At 40.3% G+C, this 17,689-nt stretch overlaps 1 protein-coding gene across 1 annotated transcript; it reads right to left on the bottom strand.

The window, feature by feature from the left end:
- Positions 1-474: 474 nt before the first annotated feature.
- Positions 475-17,293, bottom strand: SLC4A1AP (solute carrier family 4 (anion exchanger), member 1, adaptor protein). The gene is given in 14 exon segments (XM_009320921.1): positions 475-916; positions 2,123-2,195; positions 4,433-4,503; positions 5,575-5,649; positions 6,447-6,690; positions 7,292-7,403; positions 8,239-8,428; positions 12,743-12,812; positions 13,568-13,728; positions 13,865-14,004; positions 14,901-14,961; positions 15,837-15,959; positions 16,678-16,879; positions 17,240-17,293. Coding segments are annotated over 14 exon segments (1,626 nt in total). The 3' UTR covers positions 475-866.
- Between the last annotated feature and the right edge of the window lie 396 nt (positions 17,294-17,689).

Below are 17,689 nucleotides of genomic sequence, written 5' to 3'. Positions count from 1 at the left end.
GGTCCAAAGGAAACGGGCAGCCAATCAGAGGGTGTTCTGAGATCACCTGAGCGGGACCGTCTCAGAAATAAAACGGCGAGCAGCCAATCACAGAGCAGCACGGAAAGAGGCGGGGCCTGGCCCTGCGCCCTGAGGCGGCGCCGCCATTGCCCTAGCGGGAGGGCGCTTCCTGCACTGGTGCACCGCGGGGCGCAGGATGCGGTCCTCCCGACAAACGTTTGCAGCACAAACTGCCACCTCTTCATAAAAAGATGCCTGTTCACTCTTTGAAACTTATTCGTAGTACGCTCGCCCTTTCCAGTCCCCTCCATAACAAGTATTCCACCAACTGCACAAGGGAGGAGTGAAAACAGTTTTCTTTTCAAAATAGAGTTGGTTTTTTTTCCATAGGAAAGAAAAAAAAAAAAACCCTCAAGATTTAGGTTGTGTTTACGATGACAGTATTTTCAAACCACAGCCACAGAAGCAAACCAGTAGTGTTTCTCATTTTAATTGCATAAAACCAACATGAAAAAATTTTATCAAGCCTGTAAGTATACAGAGGTGTATTTTTTTTTTAATACTATCTGTATATTTTTATTTACAAAAGGAAAAACGAGCCTACAGTTTTAAGCCAAATAAAAAGGACAAGGCTAAAAGTGGAAGAAGGGAAAGAAGAGTATGTGGGCTTTTACTTTTAAAAAAGTATCTGGAAGACAAACAGAGCACACACAGGGAGAGCTAACAGCCAGAGCTGCTGCTGATGCCCTTGAATTTGGAACATCGTCTGAAAAAGCAACTCTTTTATCCCTCACTTAACGCGTGGTGAAAGAGTCCAAAATAGAGCAGTCCTTCAAACCTCAGATGTACTCCGGGGCGCTTGAAGCTTAGTAGCCATATTTTTCATTGAGATGAGTCTTGCCATCACCGCTTTGACCTAATGGACAAAGAGGAAGACTGGCATTATTTTTCCCACCCATCATCCAAGGTAAATTTGTATCCAAGTATGAAATAGTCTCTAGGCAACACCAATCACACAGGCATAAAGAGGATAAGTCAGACCGGATATTACAATTCAAATAGTCTTTTGATTTACACTTATAATTCCTCTTAACCTTACTAAGAGTGTCAAGATTACATCATATATTCCTGGTTCTGATGTCCTCATTATGCCAGCTTAGACAGAAGATAAGTCTGATCATTAGCAGGCAGAGACAGAAAAAGGAGCTCCCTCTTATGGACAGGTGTATCTTGGCTATCCCACATCAGACCTCCGAGTTACTGAATCGGGTATTTTGTTCCAGTGGATCCATGTGCCAGAGAAGCGCAGTCTTTTCATTGAAGGATGATTCACCAGATTATAGTTTTCTTCAGTGAAGTTTATTCTCATTTTTCTTATTCCCTTTGGAGCCTATCTATATTATAAGCCTGCAACAGTCTTATAAAAGTTATAGTAATGAATCTACCAAATGAAAGCTAAGCTTTGAACTTACTATGAAAACCTCCATGCATGAAAATGAATTTTCCATTTTAGAGAAACTGAAAATTCATTACACTGTTTAAGAATAACCTCACTTAGCTAAAACCACTCTGGAACTAAAGTAAAACATTTGTTCAACTTTAACATATATTGGATGCATGCATCAATTAGTCAGTGCCTTCACCAAAGCGTTACCAAGACCTCTCTCTAAAACACATGACCCAAAGTTTGTATTCCAATGATTTTTGCAAAAATCTGCAAAGAAGATTTTCAGATTTCACAGACTTCTATGAAAACTGAGAATACTAAGATTGCTGGAGCATTTATCCCTAGTGAAGGCTTGAGCTTGTCTTTCAACTAGATCATCATATCACTATGTGTGAATGGAGTTAGCGCTCTCAGGTGTTATAAAACCAAAAAACAAACTTGAGGTGTACCTGTCCATTGCGATGAAGCTACTACCGACCGATATGGTCTGTATTCCACTGCCAGACTTGCATGGCCATATGCCAAATATGGGGCATAACATGCCAGAAAACATCAGGTTCTGGGTAAAGTATTCCTGAATTACTTTTTTCTCAAGAAGTTACAAGGACACCCCGACTACTTGTTAGGTAGATTTTTGAGTTGTAAGACTAAAAACGGTAAGGAAATGGTTGATACCTGCAGGAGGAATCCATATGCAGTAGTCTGGGTCATCATCTGGGTACTGTGAGGAAAAAAAAGGTTGTTGGACCTGCAAAAGGAGAAAAGATTTTTAAGGTGCTGCACCCCTCCAGCAATGTGTCACAGCCACTAAATCTCTCATTAATTCAGAGACAAATACTGAAAGGTGAGGATTATTTCTACAAGAGTCAGGGATGAAAATAGTAATACAGAGGAAAGAAGAAATATCGAACCCTCAGATAGATCCCATTTATTCCCATTAGAGTCACAGAATAATAGAAATGCTGGTTAGATGGGACCTCTGGAGGTCATCCAGCCCTACCTCCCCCTCAAAACGGAACCATTGCCAACTGTCCACTTCTCGACGGTTTAATCTGGTCATCCTAATGCTTGGTAGTATCATTCGACACAGAATTTCTTTATGCAGGGAAAAGCTTTAGAGTAGGATTTTCAAGAAGTGCTTTACTGATTTCAACGCGCAATCCCACTGAAAACTTCAGGTTTAAGGTGACTTTCAAACTGGCGTATATAAAAGTTCAGCTGTTATAGAAGGATAACTTAGTTTTTCAAAAGAAAAGACAAGCCAATTTTTTCAGGTCTCGCTGGCATCACTGAAATGTTTAAAGCAAACCAAAACAGGTCACTTGCAATTCAAATGTTGACACAGCAATGTCTTTTTGTCCCTAGACTTTTAAGTTTTGCCACAACAGCGTCATTTTCTCCAACAACTTTTGTTTTCAACAACTGCAGGTAGCTAGCAAAAAAAAATTCATAGAACTGTAGAGCGCAAGACTTAAGAGCTCAAAATGTAGCCAAGTTACTCAGCACTGATTTGCATTACTCTGTAGTATCATGACACAGTCTGAAGTTATGCAGTTGAAGCAATTTTTCATTCCCTCAGAAACTTTCCTTCCCCAAATTAACCTCTAAAACAGTTCTTTTGGAAGACTAATGTTTTGCAAAACATTAGACTGCAGAGTTGAACAGTTTTTAAATATGGCTTGTGAACAGTCACTTTAAAATTGTTTTTGCAGTTTTACAGGATTCAAAGTTATTCCTCAAATATTAAACGAGAAAACAAAAAAACCCAGCTGACTTCTGGTTGATATTTTCCACGCAAGATCCGAGCCCAAAGGCAGAGACAGCATGTGGAAAAAGTGATTTGTGATGGGAGAGAGAATACAGCTCAGCCATATGGCATTTGGAGAATGCTCGGCGTTAGAGTGAACTCCGTGCTGATGAGAGGTGCTGACTTGACTGCCTCAGCATGAGAAGCTGCCTTGTTCTCCCATATTCATAGAAATGGTATAACTTGGGCTTTAACAGTATAAATTTACTCTTGCTTCCTTTATCGACATGCTTTATAGGCCAGCAACAAAGGACAATTCTAAAGGCTGTGCCTACCCAACCCTTGGGTCCTTTGCCAGGACTAACAAGGCGGCAGTTAGCACACACAGGCTGCAGGGAGTCACGTTTCTTTAAGTAAGTGGTGCAGGGCTAAAATTAGATGGCCACCACAAAGAAATTGTCATAACGTTCAGAACTCATGGCCCACCAAGTACTGTAATCTTCTTTGATGGCAGTCAGCAGAAAGGTGGGATGCGCTCTAAAGGGAAGAGCCTCACAATAATCATTAGGCTAAGAGCACGCTGTTAGAGAAGTTCCTTCCCAGCTCCAGGAAGGCAACAATGCACACGTCCCAAAATGTGCAAGGCTCAGATACTTTACATTTTAATACAACTCTTATGCACAGGAGGAATATTATCTGGTACATCCACTCAAATTTAGTAATAGTTTGGTTGCAAAAGACAATAATCTCTTAGACTCATCTCTGTCCACATCTTACAGAGGAGGATGAGGTTTGATAATGGCAATACAGACTAGCTACAGCTTTAGTACAGCATGTTCTGTGTCAGCCAATACGTGCTTCCCAAGCTATTCTCCAAGGAAAGTTTTGCAATGCCATTCCAAAGCCCAGAGAGCACCTATGTTCTACAACACTTGTGATACAGGAGAAGCAGCAATTAGCAGAGGCTAACTGCCAAGTAAAAAGGTGAAAAAAATAAATTTGTGATTGAATTGAGAGCCTCTATCATGCTGAAATGCTGTGCTTTACCTTTTCGTTGGAGACTCCAAAATCTGTGTCCAATGGCAGTGCGTAGTTCTACATTTGGGTCTTAGTCAGCAGAAAAGCACTACTATCACCAAGTCATACTCAATCACATTGTTACTATTTCACTAAAAAAGAGCCTACGAAATGATTTCCTGAAACTCGTAAGCTGCAGCAGTCATGGTATCGTAACTGACCTTGCTTGAGCTACTGATTTTCTTAACTTTCTCAGATGTCTCTTCAGGTTCCTTATATACTGCCTCAGATGCTGGGAAGAAAGAAGATTTGTTTTATGACACATCACAAATGACCAATTCTATCACAAATAAGCTTATAGGAAGTTCACATAAAAATAGATACATCCAAAAGGAAATCCAAGACAGCTCACTGCAACAAGATTCATACTTAAGACTGCTGAGCATCTTTTTGTTTTTCATAGATTTATTAACTTATGTTTAATACACCGTCAGTCTCCTACCTGAATGCAGTTTAATAAGGTCCTCTATTTGGGATTCTGTAACACACTTTAGTTAATGGCAGATGTTTATTTTCTAAAACATATTCTCTATCTGTAATCACTGCAGTGATTGATTTGGAAGGAAACAGTAGGGAACGCGCAGGACCAACATGCTTTGTTTTTTTAAAAAAACCAAAACCTTTACAGTAACATAGGTGAGAGGAATACAGAAGAGATAGAAGTATGCCTTGGTTTTCTGCCACTTAATCTGTGAAATATTGAGATTCTTGTGGCTGAAGTCGATGGATGAGATGATGGGGACAGGACGACATTCTCAACAGTCTGAGTTATGAAAAAATAGAAAATTCATACAGCTCTCCTCCGTGTTCAGTACACTGAAGAGTCTTCATTTTGAGGATCTGATTTTTATTTTTTTGTGTGTACATGTAGAGGGGTCATCTGGGTCATTAACAGATTATTAGCTAACATTATGTAGTATTTGTCACTTTATAAAAGAAAGTTCTGTCCTTCTGTAGTGTTAAGAGCTACTGCAAGAGAATAAGGGGGGGAAAAAGCATTATGTTTATGCTCCTAAATTAAAATAGTTTTTCTTCTCTTCTCGTGCTATGTTTTTAAAACAAAGTATCTCAAAGCAGTTAATGACTATGAAAAGCAAGGAGCACTGAAACACAGTTGAAGTGACCTGTCTTCACCATACACTTACCACTTCCCAAGCAAAACACAATCCTTCATTTCAGTTCTAGATTCTTTAGGCTCTAGATTAAGCTTAGTTTCCTTCTACTGACAGAAGACAGTAAGTCCTTTAGACAGTTTCTAAACCCACATGCTACTGTACAATAGAGTCTAAATTGTACTGCTCACCCTGAGATTTCTCTTGTGAGGGTCCCATCTGAGATTTATTCCTTAGTATCTTCGGCTCAGGCAGAAAATGAACCCCTGTAAAAGAAAAAAAGAAAGAGCTAGGTGAGCACTCTGCAGTAACGCTGATGAGGAGTGCGCTAGCATCCCTGAGACAAAGTACAAAAGGGAACTCAGCTACATTTGTCTCAGGAAGAACTCTTCTCTCGAAAGTCCTCCAAATTATTTCATCCACCAAGTCCATCGCAATACAATATTAAAGAAAAACTTGTGACCAGTTAAAATAGACTTTTCAAAAGCAACCTGTCCAGCATTAAGAAAAAAAGTTAGAACTAGGTTTCTGTCAAACACATCATTTACTGAGAAACATCATTACTGAGTTTTCAAATGCATCAAGCTGATATAGAAAAGGAGTGATTGGAGATAAACCACACAGATACAAGGAGGATACCTCTCCATTACCACTTTAAAAATTATTCTTCCTCCTTACAAACGGATCTGAAGCTTTAAACAGACATTTGTTTTCTTATTAAGTCACTCTCCCTGAGTGACTCCCAAACACATTGTAGTTGTTTTCATATGGACACTCAATCTAATGAAAGCAGGGCTTATCAAAATAGAACCTTTCTGGAGTCCAGGAAATTTCTTCTATTTCACCAAAAGCATGAAAAACTGACTGCCAAGCAGAGTTTCAATTGGAACCATGTGAAACTCAGCTGTTGGCACACAGACTCTGGACTCATGGCAAAAATCTATGGAAAAGAAATCTGCTGGAGAATCTGTGGCTCAAATCTTAGGAGATTCACATAGCTCTGAAAAATTCAGCAGTAACAGACTCGGCTTCGTTATTGGAAAAATCAAAACCAATGGTTTACCATCCTGAAGGGATTCTAGATTCTTCTTATTGCAAGGAGAACCATTGGGAGCATTAGTTTCTTTTCCTGTTTCTTTCTCTGTTGTCATTTTCATTTCCAGGTTTGATGCTCTGCTGTTTATTGCATCTACTTCTTGCTCCTCCTCCATTTCTTCTTCTTCTTCCTCCTCCTCCTCCTCCTCCGGTCCATCATCTTTCATTTTTAACAAGCTTTCAGGGATATCTGGACGCTTAACAGGCATCTTCTGCGGGAGAAAGAATTGCGCATCAGTGCTAAGATAAATGGAGGTAGATGTCACAGATATTCATTACAGGAGAAAGCACACATATTACTGTCATAGAGACAGCTGGTAAGGAAACACTCTCAGGATGAGTAATAGTTAGGTTTTAAGGAAAAGTTGTTGTTAGAGATGGAAGATGAAAAAATATGTCCAGTTCACAGACAAGGAGTGCAGTCTTTTCTTAAGAGACACTGGAAACTGAATCAATCTTGGATATGATCTTAGCTGTAAGATCAAGAAAAACAAAAGAAAGGACCAGCTGCTGAGATATAGCAGTGGTTCAGCCTGATGTCCCCAGACTGCCTCTACTTGATCCACTGCCTTTTGACCACAGCTGTGCCCCAGGAGACTGGCTGTACAAGGGCACAGAACGGCAACTGCTGGCAGCAAACAACATCCAGCAGCCACTGCCTGCTGCTCTGTGCACCTTCCACTGCCGCAGGCTTGTGCCTCCATGTTGTTTCCATGCACGTGAGAAGACATGGTTGCCACCTACGGTCTCCATAGCCTGAGAAGGTGTCTGGGAAATAGCCTCTGACGCACAGCACTTACAAGTCCAACTTACCCCCAGGCTTCCAGTTTTCAGCTTGAATTTGCTCCCTCCTTTCATTGCACCAAAGAGAGGCAGGGTAATCTTTTTAGGCTTGCTCTCTGCTTCCAGACTGTAACTCCCACTCCTAACAAAAATTAGATACAAAGGAAAACAGTGTAACAAGTCTTATATTTACAAATGCAAAAAAATCTGCAAGTTAGAAGTGTATATATAAAAATCCTTTTATTTCTCTCCCACTTGCAGCATCCAAAGGGGAAGCTGCAGGAGATGACTCCTCCATACCACATATGTGTTGTAGGATTCAGACACTTGCCATAACAGGAAGCAAAAAATAAATAAATAAGAAAAAAAAAATCTGTATCACACAGACTCCCTCAAATTCAATTGCACCCACATACTTACATATGTATATAAATATATATGTGTATATATAAAAAACACACTCAGAGGCCAAACCTCAATTTAAGTAAATTAATTAAGTAATTAAATCTCTAATCAAGCTGCCACTAGCAAATGATGAACCCAGCACACGCCCTCTTGAATTCCAGTAGTGCTGCTAGGCAGTAGTTGAACAGCCACTACACTTTACTTCCAGGTACATTTCACAGAGTGAAAGTGGTTTTCGTGTTGTACATAATACCTGTAAAATCCTTCAGTTCCTTTTGGATGCAGGTTGGGGGAAAAAAAAAATTAGATAAGCTGACACGCTTCCAATCCCTTCCCCCCCTCACGTTCCCAGCGTGGGCTTATCTTACTCCAGTGTTGTGGTGCATCTGCCTCAACCATAGATGCTGCAACAGCCAAAAGGCACAGTGGCTCTTTAAAGAGAGGAGCCAGGCAGCTTGGAAGGCCATCCTGCTTTTGTGTTTGGAAAGCTGTCTCTTTACTGGGCTTCCACAACTGCCCATGGATAACAACAACGGTAAAAGTAATTCTTTTACACTCTAGCCAAGACTTACTGGGGCTTCAGCTCAGGCAGTTCTGCAGGCTTGACAAGCTTTATTAACCCTTTCAGTCTCTGTTGCTCTTTCCTCAGCTCAAACGACCGCAAGTGAAGCTTCTTTCGTGCCACACTGTCTAAGGTGCATCCTGATTTTATTTCAGTCATGAATTCATCCAAGGAATCTTGAGCTGCTGGCTGGGACTGGACTAGGCAAGATAAAGGGAAGATACATATTGTTACGGGTGGGGAGATGAGAACTGTACTCATCAAGTCCTACCTTTAGAGAGTAAGGCATATAGGAACAACTATCCCCTCTGCAACTTTCTGTTGAATGGTGAAATAATGGAGGTCGTTAGCCCTGGAAAGATGAAAGCATTTCTCCTAACAAAAGCCTGACAGTAAACTTTAATCCACTTACATAACAAAGCCTCTCTTAAAATTGAATGTTTCTTTATGAGTAAGTGTCTCTACTCTAGGTTGTTCATCTCACTTCAAGATCTGCTGTGCCTAAAAAAGCGACTTATGTGGTTTTTTTTTAGTCACAGACTAAAATAAACACAGCTACAAAGAATCCCACACCACTGCATGGGGAATCCCATTTTGGCTTTCCTGGAATGTTTATGTAATAACATTTGCAAAGCTCGAAATGAATCAAGACATGATGCTGCCTCCTACCCCTGGATGACTGAGTGCATACAAGAATACTTTCATGTTAGGCCAGTCACAAAATCTTGGATTTTCTAACAAGAAAACACTGCTCTGTACTTTAAAAAGAGTAACAACAGTCTTTCTACTCCACCTGATTTCAAATATTAATAATTCTAAGCATATTTGACTAATTAAAATAAAACTCAGGAGGAAAACTAAAGCTGTAATGGCCAAGAAAAATAAATACAGAATTCTAACACATGGATTTCAAATAACCAAACAACCCCCCCTCCCCCCGGAAAACTCCTTTGTTGGGCTTGAACATGCTTCAGAAGTTTTTATATGGTGTTCAAAAATAACTTGGAGGCAAGCAAAGAAAAATGTTGTTGCTAGAATTTTAACAAGCCTTTTGACAGGCAGCCTTCTGCCTTTTAATATTATATGAAAAGTGGCAAATCCAGTATTTTTTTGCTGCTTTATAAGCATTTATGTACATATGCACAAGCATAATTATGTGACCAATGAGTTATTTTCAGTTCAGCTTGAGCTAATTAAGTAGCACTTGAAATTTTAAATGTGTACAAATGAAATAGTGTAAGTTATTGTTAAGAGCACATATTCAAGCAGTTTTACATGACTTAAATATTTAGAGAAAAGTCTAATAAGACTCATGCTTACAAATGGACTCAATTGAAAAGGATATTTCTGATCTAGAACAAAACACAGTTCACAATTTGCAAATATATGAAAGCCACAACAGTAACTGTTCAAAGATAGACAGAATTAAGAGGCTTCAAAAGATAAGAAACAGTCATAGCATCCAACTCCACACAAATATAAATGATGACAAAACATATCATAAAAGAAATTCAGATAGAAATACTCTTCTTTTTCCTCATAACCATTTATATGAACCAAGACAAAAAACATCCATGAAAAGGTATTGTTAACAAACAGTCTGAAACTCCTACCAGGCAGGAGCTGAGCAGAATGATCATTTAATTTAAACAACAAATTCCAAAGATACAGTTTAGCATCTAGTCAGATAATTCAGAACAATTAAAGGTATAGTTCCACAGCTCGCTTCTTTAGCTGCAGAACGGTGTAAGCGCTTCAGTCAGCGAGTGATCTTCAGCGGGTCAGATCACCGCTTCTTGCAAACAGGATTCTCTGCTTGATTCCACCAACAGTGCCTAAGATCAGGTAGTTCAGCTCACAGGGTTACTGTTAGCATTCGGTATCTGTTGCGGCAGTTTTCTACACTATTGAAATTAAATTTGACATTGAATCACCTCCTAGCAATCATGGCTATTATACTTTATATTCCAGTGAAAAAAGCTATAGGGCTGTTTACTGCACCATCAACTTATCAATAATTTTCATAGAATCATAGAATCATTAAGGTTGGAAGAGACCTCTAAGATCTTCGAGTCCAGCCGTCAACTCAACACCACCATGCCCACTAAACCATGTCCCTAAGCGCCTCATCTACCCGTCTTTTAAATACTTCCAGGGATGGTGACTCAACCACTTCCCTGGGCAGCCTCTTCCAATGTTTAACCACTCTTTCAGTAAAGAAATTTTTCCTCACGTCCAATCTAAACCTCCCCTGGCGCAACTTGAGGCCGTTTCCTCTCGTCCTTTCGCTTGTTACTTGGGAGAAGAGACCAACACCCACCTCGCTACAGCCTCCTTTCAGGTAGTTGTAGAGAGCGATGAGGTCTCCCCTCAGCCTCCTTTTCTCCAGGCTAAACAACCCCAGTTCCCTCAGCCGCTCCTCATAAGACTTGTTCTCCAGACCCCTCACCAGCCTCGTTGCCCTTCTCTGGACACGCTCCAGCACCTCAACGTCCTTCTTGCAGTGAGGGGCCCAAAACTGAACACAGTATTCGAGGTGCGGCCTCACCAGTGCCGAGTACAGGGGTACGATCACTTCCCTGCTCCTGCTGGCCACACTATTTCTGATACAGGCCAGGATGCTATTGGCCTTCTTGGCCTTCTTTTTGCCTTTCTTCTGAACAGGCAACCAAAGATGAGACTGAAGAGCTCTATGTATTTGATTTTCATTCAGCTGCATCAGTGAATGAGATACCAAGTCAGTCCATTAGTAATTAGTTCTGAAGAACTCAAGAGAACAATTTGTGAACTTCTGCTGTGATTTTTTAGACAACCACTTAATTTCTCCAAATGCTTGGTAAGAGGTGTCGCAATTTAGCCCATCATTCACTCACCGGTCGCTCTACACTCTTGCCCTTAAGCTACAAGTAATCATTTAGAGAAAGCAAAAGTGTGGTTTCAGAACTGCATGTAATGCAGCAGCTTTGCCAGACAGCTCATGGCAGCGGTAAGAATCACCCATGATCAATATGCGTGCTCCTGGCTTACACTTGTACTCAACATCTGTGATTAACCTGAAGCATCCAAAGAAATAAGAGAAAACACAAGTATCTAGAACACACACACACACAGAGTAACTGATGATGTAATATTTGTATGTTTTATCCTGGCCTAGTTCTAGGAAATTCCCATCCAATACTGAATTACTCTGTATTGCAATAAGTGCTGAGACTGCAATTTTTCCAAGGCTCTAAACGAGCTGTGTAACCAGTTACAATTTACCAAACCATGATAACATATATCAGAATTATATGGTGTTAGTAGAAATCTATAAATGAACTGATTCTTCCTTCTCCCAGCCTCTACTACAATATGATCTAACAGTCTTGTTGAGAAACAGTATCAGCAGAAACAAAGGCATCATAACATATGAAAGCTTGGAATCACGTCTCAGACAATATAAAGCATTAGCTTCTCTTGCTAGTCAATCATTAACTACTTATCAGAACAGCCATGCTGAAAACAATTCCTTTAAACACACTGAACCGACCCATCAGTTAGAATGCTCCGTGCAACAGTACTGTTCTCTGAACAGTGATCTGGTATAATCAATCACCAACAAAAATGTTGATACAAATCAGTTTTGGTGTGGAGCTGAATTACTAGAAAGAAACTTACCTGTATAATGCACAAAAGACAGCCCCGCTGTCAGACTGCTGCTAGGCTTCTTGGAGAGAAACTCTTCTGACAAACTGACATTGCAACCTTTATTAATGCCAACTCTATTAAAAAGGTGTTTGTATGAAGAACCAGCCTAAACACATTTCCTTCATGCCTTCCTTTTATTCCAGAAGACATCATCGGTAACAGAAAGCAAAATGCAGCTACTTGTATAGTATGCTTTTAAATCTAACTCACTACCAGATACAGTCACCGCTTTGGAAAGGCTCTGCCTTCATACACAAAGGCATAATCCTAGAACCTGACTGGCACCCTCATAAGCTAGCAAGTTCACTGAACATACGGGCTAAGCGTCAACTGCTTTGACTCCACATTTCTCTTTTGCCACCTTTCCTTTTTAAAGTGCATTTACAATGAGAGAAGTGAAATAAAAGGTACTGTCTTTTCTGTCAGTTGTTTGCTCTTCACTTATAAATGATGTTGGAGGGAGTGGAAAAGGTGTTCCTCAAATTGGGTCAGTGTCACTAATATGGGCAGATAAACAGTAATAATGCTCAGCCTCTTAAGCTCCAGGAGCTTGTACACTCACCTCCTTACCTTAACTTAGATGTTGCTTGCTTTGGAAAAAGCTGCATTCATTACCAACTGACTATACACACACAGTACATAAACTATTGGATGAAGAGTGTAAGTATCCTCTCTAGCTAACTCAGTGACCTGCAAATCTTCCTACTCCTTTGTGAAAAGTGGACGCTAAAAAAAAAGCACTTAAGACAGAAATCCATAAGATACATTTTCATCTCTTTGTTGTTCTTTATGGAAAGCACTACGATCAAATAAGCTTCATGCCTTACCTTTCCCTGAAGCCTTCAGCTTTTCTGTTATCTCAGAAAGCTCATTTTCAGCTTCATTTAGTTTTGTGACCTATGAAAGAACAATATGCTTAGAAGATCTTTTTATCTTCTTAAAATCCTCTTTCAAGAGGTACGCAAATATCCTACCAAATTACCTCCATTTTTCTACTTCTGATCTTTGACCAGGAGTTTCTGGGCTGAAAAAATTACAGTCTAGGTTGTTCCTAAACACCTTATCAGTCCTTTCACATACTGTTCAAATAATATTCTTTCTGAAATGCAAAAATATGTATAATGCTTCTGCAGCAATGTTATACCACCACTGTGATCCTCCAACCCTCCCTATCCCTGCTCCCCCACACCCTATTGTCTGTGCAGGACTTCTAGTTGTCACATGTCTGTCAGTCCAGGCTGCTTATTCTTTGAAGCAGAATGAGATCCTTCTTTGGGATGTGCCCTGTCCACTTGAAAGCTTGCAATTATTTTCTGATGCCTTAAAGCTATTTTAAAAGTATCCTGTTCTGGTATTTCGTTCACCCACTGCTGTGATCCACCAAGTAGAAGGCAATACTACACAGGCAAAAGCAAGGTAGTATGCTTCCACTAGAATAAAGTAAGCATTCATTTCAGGTATTTATAGATATTGTCCACAAATCAAAAAACCCACTGTTTTATTCTAACTTGGCCAATTGAGAGCTAAAGGTCTGAAATGATATCAGAGTTCAAGCTAACAGAGAAAGATCAGGAAATATTTTTGATTTTCCTTCTTAGTAATAATACATGCGTGAGAGAATAAGCCTGGCACGTCATAATAATTCTTCTTACCAGGGAGTCATAAGTCTCTGGTTTTTCTTCTATTTTACCAGCTTTTTTCATTCTGCTCAGTCGTTTCTTTTCTACAGCACCAGTTCGATCAAGGAAGGTGTCATCATCACTGTCATAAAAATCCTCATCTTCCCAGTTCTTTGATTTCCTTTTACGGGATACTGGGAAAGGTAAGGGAGAAGGCAAGAAACAAAATGATGTGCATACCACTGAGCAATAAAACAAATTCAAGATAGCAATCTCAAATCCCTAATTCAGGGCTTTTAGAACAATCACAGCACTTGACTAGTTATTCACCTGCTTCTTGCCTCAGTACTCCCCGAGCGTCGAGTAGCCTGCAAGCTTCCAGCGCGCACTGTATCATTGCTTCCTTCTTCTTTCCTGAATGGAGAACCTCTGCCACCAGCTGCTTCCCTGATGCATCATCCACAGGCAACCTGTTCGGTTTGAAGATCAGAGAACAGCTCAGATACAAACAGCTCTTCATGGATGCTACTCAGGTATTTTATTTATCATGTTGGCATTGTTCTTTCCATTTCACTCTAGCCTTTTTTTTGTGGGTTAAATATTTTCACTTTTCATTTCATACAGTACCAATCAAAACACAAGCATGGATTTCCTAAAGCATGCAAGTATATTTTTATTTCATTAGTCCAAACAATATATTCATATTCCTATATTCATTCCACTAGGAATATAAGAAGTTAAAAGGTTAAATGTCAATCCCCAAATCATTTTAAGCACCAGTATCTTGCATCCCTCCAACACCAGTAACAAATATTTTCCATGCTGAAGCAAAGGTTTCTTAAGCACTACAATCATTGCAATGTTGTACCTATCCATTTGAGACCTATCCTGTTGATTTAATTTCCACCTCACCTTCTCCTGTCTTACAGAAGAACGACATTGGTGGCCTCTTGCAGGAACCCATCAAAAACTGCCTTATAACATAGAAGAACTGAAATTGGGTACACAGTAGAATGAATGTTTTTTTTTCCTCTCTCCCATTAGGAATTGAAAGATACTGTTTCCTAGTTTCTTCGCTCGTATTTCAATTTCACATATTTCTCAAAACAAGGGGAACCAAAAGAACCTAGACTCTTGCTTTCCTGATTTTCATCTCTAAGGAAAACCAAATGCTGCCAGACCAGAAGGGAGTGCAGACACTGAACTAGGCACTGATCATTGAACTTCTGTCTCAGTATCAGGGCTTATGTCTAATTCCAGCTGGCCTCCTTGCCAAGCGTGACAAGACAAGTAATTCCTTCAGCTTTTGTTTGTTAATTCAGTGAAGTCAGCTTCTGTGTTCAAAAGTGAATGGAGATATACATACTTGATCCTGCATAGCCAGCTATTGTGCCCACGATCATCATACTCATATTCTAACTCTTCTCCTAGAGAGGAAAAGAAAGTTGATATAGCAACCAAAATTGAAATAAGCAGGAATAATCCCTACAGCAGAGAAGAATGTCACGGTTAAACAAAAGAGATAAAACGCCCTTGTTACATATCAAGGGACTGAATTTGACCTTTTTATTTTTTAAGCCATGGGATCTTCAGTTGGTATTATGCTCATTTGGTTGTTTTTCACAATCAAGGCTTTTTCAGATCAAAAAAACCCAACAAACCTCTAAGTGGCCTGTTCAAGAATATGTAGTTCAAAGAAAAAACAATCTTGCCTCTATGCATTAAGGTAAATGACATTGAAGTAACGACAGTTTGCAATCTGGATTCAGATATTGTTTACCTTGGAGATAAATTTTTCACTTTAGCAAATAAGTGAGTCACGCGTAAGTTTCGCTAGCAAACATCGAAAGTTTAGACCAATTCATTATTGCCTTTTGTCTTTTTATACTTTCCAATTCTATCTCACAGCCATAGCCATCTCCAAACAGAACAGTCTGGAATTTGACGGGTTTGGATTTTTCAGCATAGCTTCAAAGCATTGGTGTGGTTTGAGTGTCACTCCAGAGGAATACGAGGTGCTCTATGCAACTCCCAGTTGAGGAATTAGTAACTAAGTCTCAGATATACAATGGTGAGCTAAGTTTTAATAAAAAAACAAACACACACAATAAAAAAAAACCCCAAAAACCAAACCACCACCACCCACCCCCACCAAAACTTGACCAAATGAAAAACCTTACTCACAACGTACTAGAAAAGTTTAGCTCCCACACTTTAATTCCCAAAGAAAAACATGAGTACAAATGTCACTTTGCTAAATAGAAAAAATTACATTTAATTAATAAAGAAAAAAAACCCCAACCTTCTCTGTCAAAAAAGCCCTGTAAGGCCTTCCTAGGATCCTTCATATAGAAGGCATCTTGTACATCCTGAAAATCAATTGCAATAGGGTTTTCTTCAACCTCATCCTCCTCAGCATCATCCCCTAGAAGACAACATACAAAGTGCAAAAAAAAAAAAAAAAGGTGAAATGTTAGGGGAACACCAATATATTTCAACTTCCGTTAGTTTGAAAGTAGCAGCTACATCATCCTAAAATGATTTCCCTTAACTTGAACGTTATTTCTGCATCCAATCAAAAAAACCCCAAACCAACCCCTGCTTCTTTTCTGCTATTAGTTATTCCATCATAAGATACAGTTTTGCAGATGAACGTCACTGCAGCTTCAGCGCTTTCAAGGGTTTATGTGCTTATACGTTTCCATTCAAAAAACCAACTCAGTTGTACTGAAAAGCTCATTAATTACAATTTACCTAGCTTTAAGATGTGGACTTCCTGTTTAAATTTAAAGACAGCTATACTGCATAGAAGTCTGAAGCAATTAAATTTCACCTCTCAGGCAAAGTGTGGACATCATCACAGGAACAAAACACATAGCATTAACATAAACTCTCAGTTTCATGACCAATAGGCAAATTACCTCCTCCCTTTTAAAATGAGCTCTAGCATGCTTCTCACCAGATAGAAGCTTGCCTTGTCACAGGACCCTTCTTTTTAAAAGGAAAAGGATTAATTTGTACTCAAGAACTTACACTGGATTGGGACATTTAGCATCCAGCTGGAATTTCAACCCTAGTATTCACTGAAAACTGGCTTAAAGACTTTCCAAGGTGTATCAGCCAATTTATACATCATCACTTACCCATTCCCCACGAGCAGCTCATATCACTGTTCTGACTCCTCTCACTTCTCTCCTCTTTTTCATCTTCCTCATCAGAGTCCTCTCCCAACATCGTCTTTTCTAATTTTGCTTGCTGCTGCTTACGCAGTGCCTTCAGTTGAGTCACAGTTAGTTCCGACTCGGACTCCTGGTCCTCTTTGGGTCCCTACATCACAAACAGTAACTTAGCAGAAGTGTTTTTTAAAAGAAAAAAAAAAAAAAAGACAAGTATTTTCAACACACATGCAGATTATGTACAATAACGTAAACAAATCATTATTGCGCTCTTCAAAAAGTGGAATTATTAGATCGTTGGGGGAAATGGGCGTTATTGTGTGCTTGTAGTCAGATCAATCTCAAATATAATTGTATTTTAAAAGGCAGAAGGCAAAAATTTCCATCAGTGCCACATGGGAGAATTTGAGGAACGAGCAGCTTCTGAAGTGCGTGTAGAGCACGCCAAGTGCTCTCTAAGTTCCTACTAATAAAAGCTCCCCTTGTTCACAAAGAAACATCAGCGCTTTACTTTCTTAATGCATCATACTGTCGGGGAGACTTCCCCGATTGCCCTGGTTAAACCACAACGCTGGTACATCATACTGTTGGAGAGAAGCGCCTTTTGCACTCATTGCACGTCGGCAGAAGCTGCCGCGCCTGAGCCCCCCGCAGAGCTGCCCTGTGCCCAGCGCAGCAGGGCGATGCAGCAGCGGGGGGACCCCACGGCCCTGCTCCGTCCTTCAGCCCCGAACCCCGCGGCAGAGCCGGCAGCGGGTGCCTACAGCCGACTAACTTTTCCCCAGCAGGATAACCACGGCAGTGCTGGGCTGCTTCCAAACGGCCTCACGCCCCAAAAGCGGCTTTCACCCCGAGACGCCACGGAGCTGTAGATGGAGCCGGGTAAGCTCCTGAGCCTGATCCGGGGAAGCCTCTACCACACAAGTCACCCGACACGTGCCCCAGGGAGCGCGGCGGGGCCGCCCGCGCCCCGACCCAC

Source organism: Pygoscelis adeliae, unplaced genomic scaffold (genome assembly GCF_000699105.1).
Source record: "Pygoscelis adeliae isolate BGI_AS28 unplaced genomic scaffold, ASM69910v1 Scaffold233, whole genome shotgun sequence".
In the NCBI taxonomy this organism is placed as follows: domain Eukaryota; kingdom Metazoa; phylum Chordata; class Aves; order Sphenisciformes; family Spheniscidae; genus Pygoscelis; species Pygoscelis adeliae.
The sequence above is the reverse complement of the archived record's forward strand: the minus strand, read 5'-3'. Positions and strand labels throughout refer to the sequence as shown.